Below are 12,158 nucleotides of genomic sequence, written 5' to 3'. Positions count from 1 at the left end.
GGAGTAGAGATGTGGCCAGAAGAGAGCCGCCACTCACCCGGAGCGCACCTCATGTTTGTGGGGAAGCTGGCTCTAAAGCCTTCGTAGAAGACCTGGCTCAAGGTTTTGTGCGTAGCGGAGCAGCAGCCTCGCTGCCACCTATGGAAAGCAGGCCCTTGACCCAAGACTCTCTCCCTTTCCCCAACAGCTCTGCTCTGGGCAGCCCTTCAGCGGAATGGTCAAGGTACCCTCAGCGCAGGTGTGATGACCCAGCCAGCCAGTTAGCTGTAAAATAGCTCTTGATAGCTGTTCTCTTCTTGCTTTACCTGTCCATCCTGGGGTTGCTGAAAACATTGGCATGAAACTGGTGCACAGCTTCTGTATTTGCTGTCGCTGCTTACGCCCAAGGGTCATGGAGAGGCTCACCTCTTCCACGTCACCGTTGCTTTTCCCGTCATAATAGACTCCTTCAGGCCACTCAGCGTTGTGTCTCTCTCCTGGGCTGTAATCTGGAGAACCTTAATTTCTCGGGAATAAAAGGGCTTTAGAGAATTAACATGGTACACTTTACATATACTGAAGGCAAATGAAAAATTCCCGTCACTATGACAAATCTCCTGAGTTTGGGAGTCTGACTCCTGATGGGTTTCAAAGAAGCAGCCGTGTTAGTCTGTATCCGCAAAAAGAACAGGAGTATTTGTGGCACCTTAGAGACTAACAAATTTATTTGAGCATAAGCTATTGTGGGCTACAGCCCTGTCAAGGTTCCTCCCCCACTCTGAACGCTAGGGTACAGATGTGGGGACCTGCATGAAAACCTCCTAAGCTTATCTTTACCAGCTTAGGTCAAAACTTCCCCAAGATACAAAATATTCCACCCTTTGTCCTTGGATTGGCCGCTACCACCACCAAACAAATACTGGTTACTGGGGAAGAGCTGTTTGGAAACGTCTTTCCCCACAAATACTTCCCAAAACCTTGCACCCCACTTCCTGGACAAGGTTTGGTAAAAAGCCTCACCAATTTGCCTAGGTGACTACAAACCCAGACCCTTGGATCTTAAGAACAATGAACAATCCTCCCAACACTTGCACCCCCCCTTTCCTAGGAAATGTTGGATAAAAAGCCTCACCAATTTGCATAGGTGACCACAGACCCAAACCCTTGGATCTGAGAACAATGAAAAAGCATTCAGTTTTCTTACAAGAAGACTTTTAATAGAAATAGGAGTAAATAGAAGTAAAGAAATCCCCTCTGTAAAATCAGGATGGTAGATACCTTACAGGGTAATTAGATTCAAAACATAGAGAATCCCTCTAGGCAAAACCTTAAGTTACAAAAAAGATATACAGACAGAAATAGTTATTCTATTCAGCACAATTCTTTTCTCAGCCATTTAAAGAAATCATAATCTAACACGTACCTAGCTAGATTTAGAACTTTTAGTAAGTAGACTCCATTCCTGGTCTATCCCCGGCAAAAGCAGCATATAGACAGACAGAGACCCTTTGTTTCTCTCCCTCCTCCCAGCTTTTGAAAGTATCTTGTCTCCTCATTGGTCATTTTGGTCAGGTGCCAGCGAGGTTACCTTTAGCTTCTTAACCCTTTACAGGTGAGAGGAATTTTCCTCTGGCCAGGAGGGATTTTAAAGGGGTTTACCCTTCCCTTTATATTTATGACAAGCCCACTTCATCGGATGCATGCAGTGGAAAATGCAGTAGCACGATTTTATATACACAGAGAACATGAAACAATGGGTGTTAACCAGGCACACTATAACGAAAGTGATCAGTGAAGGTGAGCTATTACCAGCAGGAGAGAAAAAAAACCTTTTGTAGTGATAATCAAGAGGGGCCATTTCCAACAGTTGACAAGAGGGTGTGAGGAACAGTGGGGGGGGGGGAATAAACATGGGGAAATAGTTTTACTTTGTGTAATGACACATCCACTCCCAGTCTCTATTCAAGCCTAATTTAATGGTGTCCAGTTTGCAAATTAATTCCAATTCAGCAGTCTCTTGTTGGAGTCTGTTTTTGAAGGGTTTTTTTGTTGTAATATTGCAACTTTTAGGTCTGTAATCGAGTGACCAGAGAGACACTTAAGTGTTCTCCGACTGGTTTTTGACTGTTATCATTCTTGACCTCTGATTTGTGTCCATTTATTCTTTTACCTAGAGACTGTCCTGATGGATTGAACGCTGAGTGTTAGCAATGCTGAGGTTCTCCACTTCGAGCACCACAGCCTGGCCATGCACAAGCACCTGTGATTACAGGGGCGTGACCAGGGACTACAGCAGCCGTGTCTACACTAGGGGCGCTCGGGGTTAAGGCGCCCAGTCATGCTGCAGGCCATAGGCCAGCGGCCCCAGCTGCCCGACCAACACAAGGGCGGACAGAGCCACGTTCCACTCGTTAATGCGCATGCTCACAAACTACAAGGCTTGGGGAACTTGTTCCAGAGGCGGCCCAACCGCTCTCTCTTTGAGAGGGGAGGAAGAGGAAGCGCGACGGCTCCTGCTGGGGGCGTTGCTTTACGGCTCTATGTCGTAACGACCTCTGACCCATCCGTAAAGCTTGGAACTCGCGGGCCCCGCCCACTCCCGGCGATGCCGTTGGATTCGGGGAGCTTTAAAGGGAAAGGCGCCAGAATCCGCTGCTGGCTCCTTGGCCGCCTCCCGTAGCGCGGCGGAGCCGCTGGCAACATGGCGAGGGCTGGCGCCGTGCCTGGGGAGCTCAGCCTCATGGACAAAGGCATTGGGAGGTGGGGGAGCCGCGGGGAGCCCCGCCGGGGCCGGGGGCGTTGTGGGCTTTCTCCCGCTGGCTGGGCGGAGCAGTGGGGAGGGGCTCCCGGGGGCCTAGCCGCAGGGAGTCAGGGCAGCTGTCGCGAGTGAGGTGCGGAGGGCAGGGGGGGGGGGGTTAGGAGAAGAGGGAGCGATGATGTCGCTATTTCGATAACGGTGGGGCACGGGAGCGGGGAGACGGGCTGCTGCTGCTGGATAGTGTCAGCTTTGGTGTCCCTCCAGGAGCGGGGCCTCTGGGACCCGGTGTTACCAGGGCTACGCTGAACACTGCACTTTCAGAGCTCCCCCGCGAGCCTGTTCCTCGGGGCAGAGTCGCAGGAAGGGGCAGAGCTGCGAAGAGTCTTTTGTGTTCTTCATGCATCCATTTCACGTCCCCTCGCCATTTATTGTAGCTACCTGTGGTCTGTCATTTATAGCGATTATGTGATCCATTTCCCTAGACTGTATTTTAAAGAGGTTTTCCGTAGTACTCATTGTGTGACCTCCAGAAACTAAGGCAGTGTATTAGAAATGCTGCACTTTCTGTTTAACGCTTTTTAGCTCCAGCTAATATGTGCTCACGCTTAGATACTGTTGTCAAGGTTACTTGAGCTATTCCATAATCTTTTATAGTGGGGTGTTCAGGTAAATCAGCTTCTAAAAGTAAGCAGAGTAGCAAATCTTAAATCGTTTTGCCTACAAAGATGGGTATTAAGTGCATATTAAATATTAAAGTGCCTAAACAATAGCACATTTCTTTGCTTCACAGACTTTATGGTCTTTTAAAAACTTTTAGAAATAAACCCTCAGTATAAAAAGATCTAAGTCCTTATACTTACTTGAGCATGGGCAATAACCTGGCTGTAGTCAAACGCTTTTGAACAGAGACAGAAATTTGCTCTTTGAGGACACAAACCAAGATGGCAAGTTCTTTAGTACCCTAACTAAACTCTATGGTTTTTCCTAATTGTCCACCACATTTAAGATGACAGCATTGTAGTTAATGTAGGTGGCGAGAACAGAATTTTTGTTTTAAGCATGTTTTTTATGAGAGAACGTGTGAGCAGTAGGCTTGGTCTAAATGAAAAAAATTAGGTTGATTTAACTACAAGAGTAGGTTGTGAAAAATTCACACCCCATAGCAGAATAGTTAAGTTGATCTGAGGCTTCGTCTACACTAGAAACTTCAAACCGTTGCTACAGGAGCACTCCTACGGCAGCGCTTTGAAGTCCGAGTGTGATCAGACTTGAGCGCTGGGAGACAGGTCTCCCAGTGCTCCTGGTAATCCACTTCCACGAGGGGAATAACACCGTCAGAGCGCAGCAAGTTTCAGTGCTGTAAAGCGCCCGTGTAGACAGTGCACCAGCGCTGGGAGCCGCATTCCTCGTGGAGGCGGGTTTTTTTAGAGCGCTGGAAGACCTCTCTCCCAGTGCTGCGCTGCAGCTACACAAGCCATGTTAAAGTGCTGCCGGTGTAAACTAGTCCTCGGATACAAAAAAGATCTACTAACTTTTAGCGGGGAGGAGGGCTAAGGATACTGGTAAATATAGTGGATTATTTTCAAGTTTAAATATTGAGAACCTTAAATGTAAGGCAGATTATTTTGATTTGCTATCGTACACTATTCTACTTGAATAAAATACACTATTTTTGTAAATAGTGATGTGTAAAATTTGTGATTTGCACCCCTTAAACTGTTGGTTAATTTGAGATTTAGAAATGTTTTATAAGTTAATTATCTTAAGACATCTTAATTAATACTGGGTATTTTCATTTATAGCTTGTTGGAGATAACTTTAAGTTCAGAACTTCACACAATCAACCTACATTGTAACCAGATCTCCAGGATTGAAGGGCTTGGCCATATCTGGAATTTGCAGCATTTAGACTTGTCATCTAATCAAATAAATCAAATAGAAGGACTAAGTACCCTGACTAATCTTCGCACTTTAAATTTATCCTGTAATTTGATAACAAAAGTAGAGGGTTAGTATATTTTTGTTTTCTTTCCCTTTAACATTTTATGAGCCTTTTCTGAAAGTTTTGTTGAGGTTTGATTCAAGGAAGATCTGAAGCCTGTGATTGAAGTTAAGCATGTGCTTAACCCCCATTGAAGTCAAAATCCCATATTACATATTGGATTAAATTGAAGAAATAATACACAGATCATTCTAAAGGACATCATGGCAATATTTCCCAGTTGACTATTTAAAGCAGATTAAAAAGTTTTAAAATAAACTTTGATCTTCATTCCTTTTAAATATTATCAACCATAGTGTTTGTATCATAATAAACGCAGTTTATATTTGTCATTTATAGTGTCAAGTCTGACTGTCTTCCTTATTTTACCAGTCAGACATGTTTATCTCTGAGTATTTTTTTAAAGCTCTTGCACTAACTTTTTCCCCCACTTTGTTTAGGACTGGAAAAGCTACATAATTTAACTAAATTGAATTTGTCATACAACCGCATACATGATCTTACTGGTAAGTGGATCTGGCAGTGATGTTGTCACACGTAATATAAAATATCTGACTAAATGTATTTGCAAAGAACTAAAAGATAAGAAATGCAGAACATTGGATGTCTCAGGAATTTACTACCATTGGAATATAAAGCTTTTAATGTTTAGATCATAGGTTCAAATCCTGACCAGGTCACAATTGGCTGAAATTAATTACCATTAAACAGTTAGGTGGCTAATGTGAAATGTATTAATAATCTTAAACCATCATTTGCAATGGACTTATGTTCCTCTTGTTGGTAGTATCAGCAGAGAGATCAAAGATTGTAGACATGTTTAAATGCTTTTGCTGAAGCAGAGTGGGAATCTTGAGTTGCTTGGTGCTGTGACAATGATGGACATCTGTCATGTACAGTGAGCACTATATTCACTTTTAGAAAAAACAAATCCAACATTTTTTAAACAAGGGAGAGTTCAGAAATAGTACAGCAGGAAGGAGGCCTGGGTTTTATTTTCAATTCTGCCAATGTCTTGTTGTGGTAACTTCATGTGTAAAATGCAAATTCTTCCCAACTTGATAAAGCACTTCAAGATACTCTGAATTGCGATATCCAGATACAGAATATTATTACCAGGAGATTACTATTGTAATAGTTCTGTTATGTAAAACCTTTCATCTGAGGTTCCCAAATAACTTTTTTTAATCACTTGCCCTCACAATGCCCCTGTGAAGTAGATGTCCTACATGTTCTGTATTGTAGGTACTTTTTGAACACAGAAGAGAACAGCCTCTCTAAAAATGAATTTTTAGGCTAGCTTCCCGGAGTAGTCATCATATCTTACTTTTGGTCACAGCATGTAGGCAGCAAATTCCAAGTATGTGCTATTAACTGTAATACATAATGATTTAATAGTCATATCAAGCTGTATTGGCACTAAATAGAGAAAATGTTCCCAGTGGTGCTTGCAATATTTATCATCTACAAAGCATCCAAGCCTGACATCGGCACACAAATGTATTTACACATGGTATGTGTGTTGCCACTACTATTGTGACAGCAACATCATGAAATCTTTGCACTTAATTTTGTCTTCAGTGATATAGTCTAGGCTGATGCAATGCCATTGTGTATGGAAATTGCAGACATTGCAGCCCTGTCAATTGAACTGGCCTTCCCATCACAGTACCATAGTGATTTTTGATAGGACCGCTGGGGGGGAGTGTTGGACTGCGGGTGGCTCAGGGGGCAGGAGCTGGGGCTAGCTGGGAAGAGACAGGGGGTGGCAGAGCCAGGCATGGGACTGCTGGGGAACAGAGCTGGGATGGGGGTGGGGGGCAGAGAAGAGAAGGAGCTGAGCTGGGCATAGAACCGCTGGGGGGCAGACTCTAGATCGGACTCAGGATCCAGTAGCCACTGGTCCAACATCTGCAGAAAAGGTGCTGGTAGTCCCCGCTGGGCACCGTCTGGGATTTGTCTGGAGTCCGCCAGGGAGGAAAAGGGCAGGGTCGGTCTGGGGAGAGGAAAGTAGAGTAGCTGATTTAGAACAACGCTTCCTCAGCTCTCGTCCCCTAAAGCCCCTACTCTACTTGCGCTATATTGATGACATCTTCATCATCTGGACCCATAGAAAAGAAGCCCTTGAGGAATTCCACCATGATTTCAACAATTTCAACAATTTCCATCCCACCACCAACCTCAGCCTGGTCCAGTCCACACAAGAGATCCACTTCCTGGACACTACAGTGCTAATAAACAATGGCCACATAAACACCACCCTATACCGGAAACCTACTGACCGCTATTCCTACCTGCATGCCTCCAGCTTTCACCCTGACCACACCACACGATCCATCGTCTACAGCCAAGCTCTGCGATACAACCGCATTTGCTCCAACCCCTCAGACAGAGACAAACACCTACAAGATCTCTGTCAAGCTTTCTTACAACTACAATACCCACCTGCAGAAGTAAAGAAACAGATTGATAGAGCCAGAAGAGTTCCCAGAAGTTACCTACTACAGGACAGGCCTAACAAAGAAAATAACAGAACGCCACTAGCGGTCACCTTCAGCCCCCAACTAAAACCCCTCCAACGCATTATTAAGGATCTACAACCTATCCTAAAGGATGACCCAACACTCTCACAAGTCTTGGGAGACAGGCCAGTCCTTGCCTACAGACAGCCCCGCAACCTGAAGCAAATACTCACCAACAACCACATACCACACAACAGAACCACTAACTCAGGAACTTATCCTTGCAACAAAGCCCGTTGCCAATTGTGCCCACATATCTATTCAGGGGACACCATCACAGGGCCTAATAACATCAGCCACGCTATCAGAGGCTCGTTCACCTGCACATCCACCAATGTGATATATGCCATCATGTGCCAGCAATGCCCCTCTGCCATGTACATTGGTCAAACTGGACAGTCTCTACGTAAAAGAATAAATGGACACAAATCAGATGTCAAGAATTATAACATTCATAAACCAGTCGGAGAACACTTCAATCTCTCTGGTCACGCAATCACAGACATGAAGGTCGCTATCTTAAAACAAAAAAACTTCAAATCCAGACTCCAGCGAGAAACTGCTGAATTGGAATTCATTTGCAAATTGGATACTATTAATTTAGGCTTAAATAGAGACTGGGAGTGGCTAAGTCATTATGCAAGGTAGCCTGTTTCCTCTTCTTTTTTCCTCCCCCCCCCCCCCCCAGATATTCTGGTTTAACTTGGATTTAAACTTGGAGAGTGGTCAGTTTAGATGAGCTATTACCAGCAGGAGAGTGAGTTTTTGTGTGTGTATGGGGGTGGGGGGGAAGTGAGAAAACCTGGATCTATGCAGGAAATAGCCCGACTTGATTATGTAAAGAGTTGTCACTTTGGATGGGCTAGCACCAGCAGGAGAGTGAATTTGTGTGGGGGGGTGGAGGGTGAGAAAACCTGGATTTGTGCTGGAAATGGCCCACCTGTTGATCACTTTAGATAAGCTATTACCAGCAGGACAGTGGGGTGGGAGGAGGTATTGTTTCATATTCTCTGTGTGTATATAAAGTCTGCTGCAGTTTCCATGGTACACATCTGATGAAGTGAGCTGTGGCTCACGAAAGCTCATGCTCAAATAAATTGGTTAGTCTCTAAGGTGCCACAAGTACTCCTTTTCTTTTTGTTTTATGTAAGTTTCCTGTGTTATAGTGCTTGTGGGGGAGAGGAGGAGGAGGAGGAGTTGGTTGGGGTGGAATAGGGGGATCTACTGCTGTGTAAATTCCCATGAAGGATTACATCCACTGAAGTAGCCTCCCTGGAGCTGCTCTATTGTATTATTTACAATGTCCATAGAAGTACAGTAAACTTTTTAAGATAAAAACCTTTTCAGTGAACTATTTCCAAAATAAGAAGTGTGATTAGACTTATTTTTGGTCACATTTTTAATCCTACATCTCTTTAAGCATTCATTTATATAATAAATATAACTTTTATTCTAAGGGCTGGCCCTAACTAAGCTGAGTAGAGTGTAAACTGCGACCTTAGTAACGCATTTTGCATTTTCTAAAATAGATCTTCAGGCAGAATATTCTCTATTTTTAAACAACTAACTTTTTTTAAACTGACAATATAATCCCTTTTAAAAGTTACTTCTCAAAATTAACATTCATGCAGTATTGTCTTATAATGGATAAACCTTAAGATGGAAGTGGGGCAAAATGTTGGATAATTTCAGGGCGTAAAATATTTTAATATATTTTTGTTGTTGTTAGCTTTCCTGTAAAATGCCTTATACCAACTTAGGAAATGTTTGTTCTTAAATACTTGTTTGTAATAGAAGCCACTGCTTTGTATTTTTCTGAATTTTACAGGATTTCTGGACCTTCTTGGAACCAGTCATAAAATTAGTCACATTGATCTCCACAGCAACTGCATAAGCAGTATTAACCATTTACTTCAATGTATGATGGGACTGCACTTCTTGACCAGTCTTAATTTAGAAAAAAATGGAAAGGGCAATCCAGTCTGTGACACAACAGGTATGAATAATATACTAGATAATTACTTTGAATTCTAGTTACTGTCCAAACATCAGTGGCTTCTGTGTCTTATAATCCTGTGATCTAGTTTCTGCAACTAGTAGCTTGATTCATAAATTATGGCCAGCCATCAAAAAACCTAAATTCTGTCATACTGTGGTGACCTTTGTGATCAAATCTCTCTACTCCCTGATTCATGTTGTCAAAACCATGGAAGTTTTTCTTCCTTTCTACTTATACAATGTACCATGCATGCTGAAAGTCGTCTTTTTATATATATAATTTTTTTGCTACATTTAAACATTAAGGCCTGATCAGAGAAACTGTTTATTTTCAAAAGCAGCAGTTGTCAAAGGTCAGCTGAGAACTGGCTGGTCATTTGGTGTTGCTGTAGCAGGGATTTTAGTCAGTTGCAAATGGGCATAGAGGAGTTCTGTGAAACAGTCTCTATTAAAATGTGGACCACACTGGACAAAATTTGGGAACTGAAATTTTTTTTTCTTCAGCTCCTGCATAGAATTGTATTGGGGTGCTCTCTGAACATGTTGAGAAGTGTCATGGTATAACTAAAATATGACTATGTTCTGCATGCTGGTGATGAGAGTGATAATACTTGAGTTATCAGTCGTTCACACATCTCATGGGGAATTTAATTTTGATCCTCCAAGCGCTAAGTTTGTCCCAATGTATTCAGTGGTACCATTCCAGAACACGGTGAGCCTGAACTGAAATTGGGAATTAAAGGAAATAATTACACTTAATATGTAGTATGCTGATTAGGAAAATGCATTTTTAAAGATGACATGTTTAAACTGAAAATCTTATTAAAGAAAGAATGCCTTGGATAAATATTATGCTGAAAATTTGTGAGTTACATTTCAGTTACCTTTAGCATGAAGGTGTTTTATAGCAGTTGCCAATAGTGAACACTGTAGTTTAATGTTGAAAAAACAGTTTCTGTAGTATACTTCTGGAATTGCTGGTTCATACTGTACAAAAACTTAACTTCAGTCCAAACAGTGATCCATGTTTTGGTTTCTGCACAGAGATGACATTTTTGGAAAGCTTGTGCAAAATCTGTTAAACAATCAGCAATTTAAAAACAAAAAAAATTGAAAAAAAAAATTTTTATTTTAAATTACTTTTTTTTATAAACCATTTGAAATTAAGACAAGCTATGTTAAAACCATTGAAATAAAAATTTAATATTAAAGCAGTACATGTTTGTTGATGAAGTTGTAAAGAAACCACTGGTGGAGTTGCTGAAGTCTCTAGCTAAGCACTGAAGTTGCTGGCTAAGCACCTGGAACCAGTTTGTTGAAGTGCTACATCAGCTTTTGACAGCAGTAGCTTCTTTTGCAGGTGGTAAGTGTCAGTTTCAAGGAGTTACTCAACCTTCTGTGGTCTGCTCCAGGAATGCCCCTCAGGTTCCTCTCTCTGTCACTTCTCTCTGGGCAGGGACCCATGTCCCACTCCTTTCTGAGCAGCGGTTTTAGGCTGCACTTTCACTTCTCTGTTTATTCCACACAGGCTTGACAAACATCCAGCCCCTGGACAATGACAGTGACAGGTTACTGGTAAAACAGCTCTTTCAAAGCAGAGTACATTTATTTAAGTACAAAAGCATACAGAGAATATGTACAAAACAATAAGAGATGTAGACGAATACTAAACATATCACACATCAGTCTTACGGGGACCATGGCAGGTTTAATTCTTCCAGCTCTTCAGGTGGGCTAGATCACTCTTGGACCACAGATCATGCCTGTTTGTTGAATCCAAAAGGAAAGTCCCTCTGTCATGTTAAATGAAGTCTTTTTGTTCCAAAAACCGTTTTGGGTTTTGTTTTTTCTTGGGCCTCTGATACCTGTTTGAACAGTATATATCAACCACCCCAAGGGTGATCCTTCTCTGGAGCTGTGTAGAATCCCAGGGACTGCAGTAATCACCCCACACTGTTTTTAGTTCCTGGAACAGCTGTGGTAACGTTCCCCTGTGGTGTGAAATAAAATTCCTAACCCACAGTGATTCACAAAATAGTAATAAACTTAATACAAAGATAATATATCTGGTTGCAGTATCTGTTACACAGAGAATATTTTCTTCATTTCAGTTTATCTAACTAGTTCAAGTCAATGACCAGTTTATTGAAAGTTAAGAAATTTATTGGGCGTTGAAAAAAGCAGTAAAGCTTGTTTTCCTGTTCCAATCTGTGAATAAAAACTAGCTGTGAGAGGATGAGATTCACTAGGTCTGAAATCTTAAAGGAGATTGCTTCTAGTCATCATCACTTCAGTTCCCTAACAACAGATAATATTTCCTTTTACTTAATAAATCGGTTGGTTTATCAAAACATGTCTTTTATTTTTTCTTACATATCCAGGACATACAAGGTAGTTTTATTCAATCCTCATGCAAACATTGGTGTAGCATCTGTACACTGGAGTTTACCCAGTGCAGTTATGTCACTGTAGCTACAATAGTGCAAAAAAAGCCCAATGTAGTAAGACTTCACCTATCAAGTTCCTGGAGGATTTTGTTCTGTAATGTTTCCTGTTGACTGGCTGCTTTATATTGGGGGAAGGCATTTGTGGCTCTTCTTGCTTTTAATGTTATATATTTTACTTCTAATAGAAGGTAGGGTGCCTAGAATCTGGCAGGTATCTTTTTTTTATGTTTAATTGAAATAAATTTATGAATAATTCATCCCTAAAGGTTACAGAGAGATCATTCTTCAGACTTTGCCTCAGCTAACAGTCCTAGATGGAAGGAATGTATTTGGTGAACCAGTAAATTTGACAGAAGAGAATTCATCAGATTTGCAGTGTTTAGAAGGTCTCTTGGATTGTTTGGTTTCATCCAGTGTCCCCTGCCATGAAGAACAGGTGCTCTCACTGCTAT

At 42.0% G+C, this 12,158-nt stretch overlaps 1 protein-coding gene and 1 long non-coding RNA gene across 5 annotated transcripts in view; one reads left to right on the top strand and one right to left on the bottom strand.

Moving 5' to 3' along the window:
- The first annotated feature begins 2,446 nt into the window (after nucleotides 1-2,446).
- LRRCC1 (leucine rich repeat and coiled-coil centrosomal protein 1) overlaps nucleotides 2,447-12,158 on the top strand; it is a 40,858-nt gene continuing 31,146 nt past the window's right edge. Inside the window, exons 1-5 of one of the 4 annotated variants that reach the window (XR_007355369.2) lie at nucleotides 2,447-2,739; nucleotides 4,540-4,745; nucleotides 5,180-5,245; nucleotides 9,090-9,257; nucleotides 11,973-12,142. Coding sequence is in view for 3 of the 4 variants with exons in the window: in XM_048841099.2 (XP_048697056.2) it covers nucleotides 2,681-2,739; nucleotides 4,540-4,745; nucleotides 5,180-5,245; nucleotides 9,090-9,257; nucleotides 11,973-12,142 (669 nt within the window). In the remaining variant the exon portion in view is untranslated. The remainder of the gene's footprint in view (nucleotides 2,740-4,539; nucleotides 4,746-5,179; nucleotides 5,246-9,089; nucleotides 9,258-11,972; nucleotides 12,143-12,158) is intronic. The other 3 variants (XM_048841099.2, XM_048841100.2, XM_048841103.2) reach the window with 3 other exon arrangements.
- Nucleotides 10,438-12,158, bottom strand: part of LOC125632627 (uncharacterized) — a 34,717-nt gene continuing 32,996 nt past the window's right edge. Inside the window, exon 2 of the long non-coding RNA XR_012666938.1 lies at nucleotides 10,438-10,807. This is a non-coding gene — a long non-coding RNA (uncharacterized LOC125632627). The remainder of the gene's footprint in view (nucleotides 10,808-12,158) is intronic.

This window comes from Caretta caretta, chromosome 2 (assembly GCF_965140235.1).
Source record: "Caretta caretta isolate rCarCar2 chromosome 2, rCarCar1.hap1, whole genome shotgun sequence".
In the NCBI taxonomy this organism is placed as follows: Eukaryota; Metazoa; Chordata; order Testudines; family Cheloniidae; genus Caretta; species Caretta caretta.
Note: the sequence above shows the minus strand (reverse complement) of the source record. Positions and strands in the feature narration are given on the sequence as shown.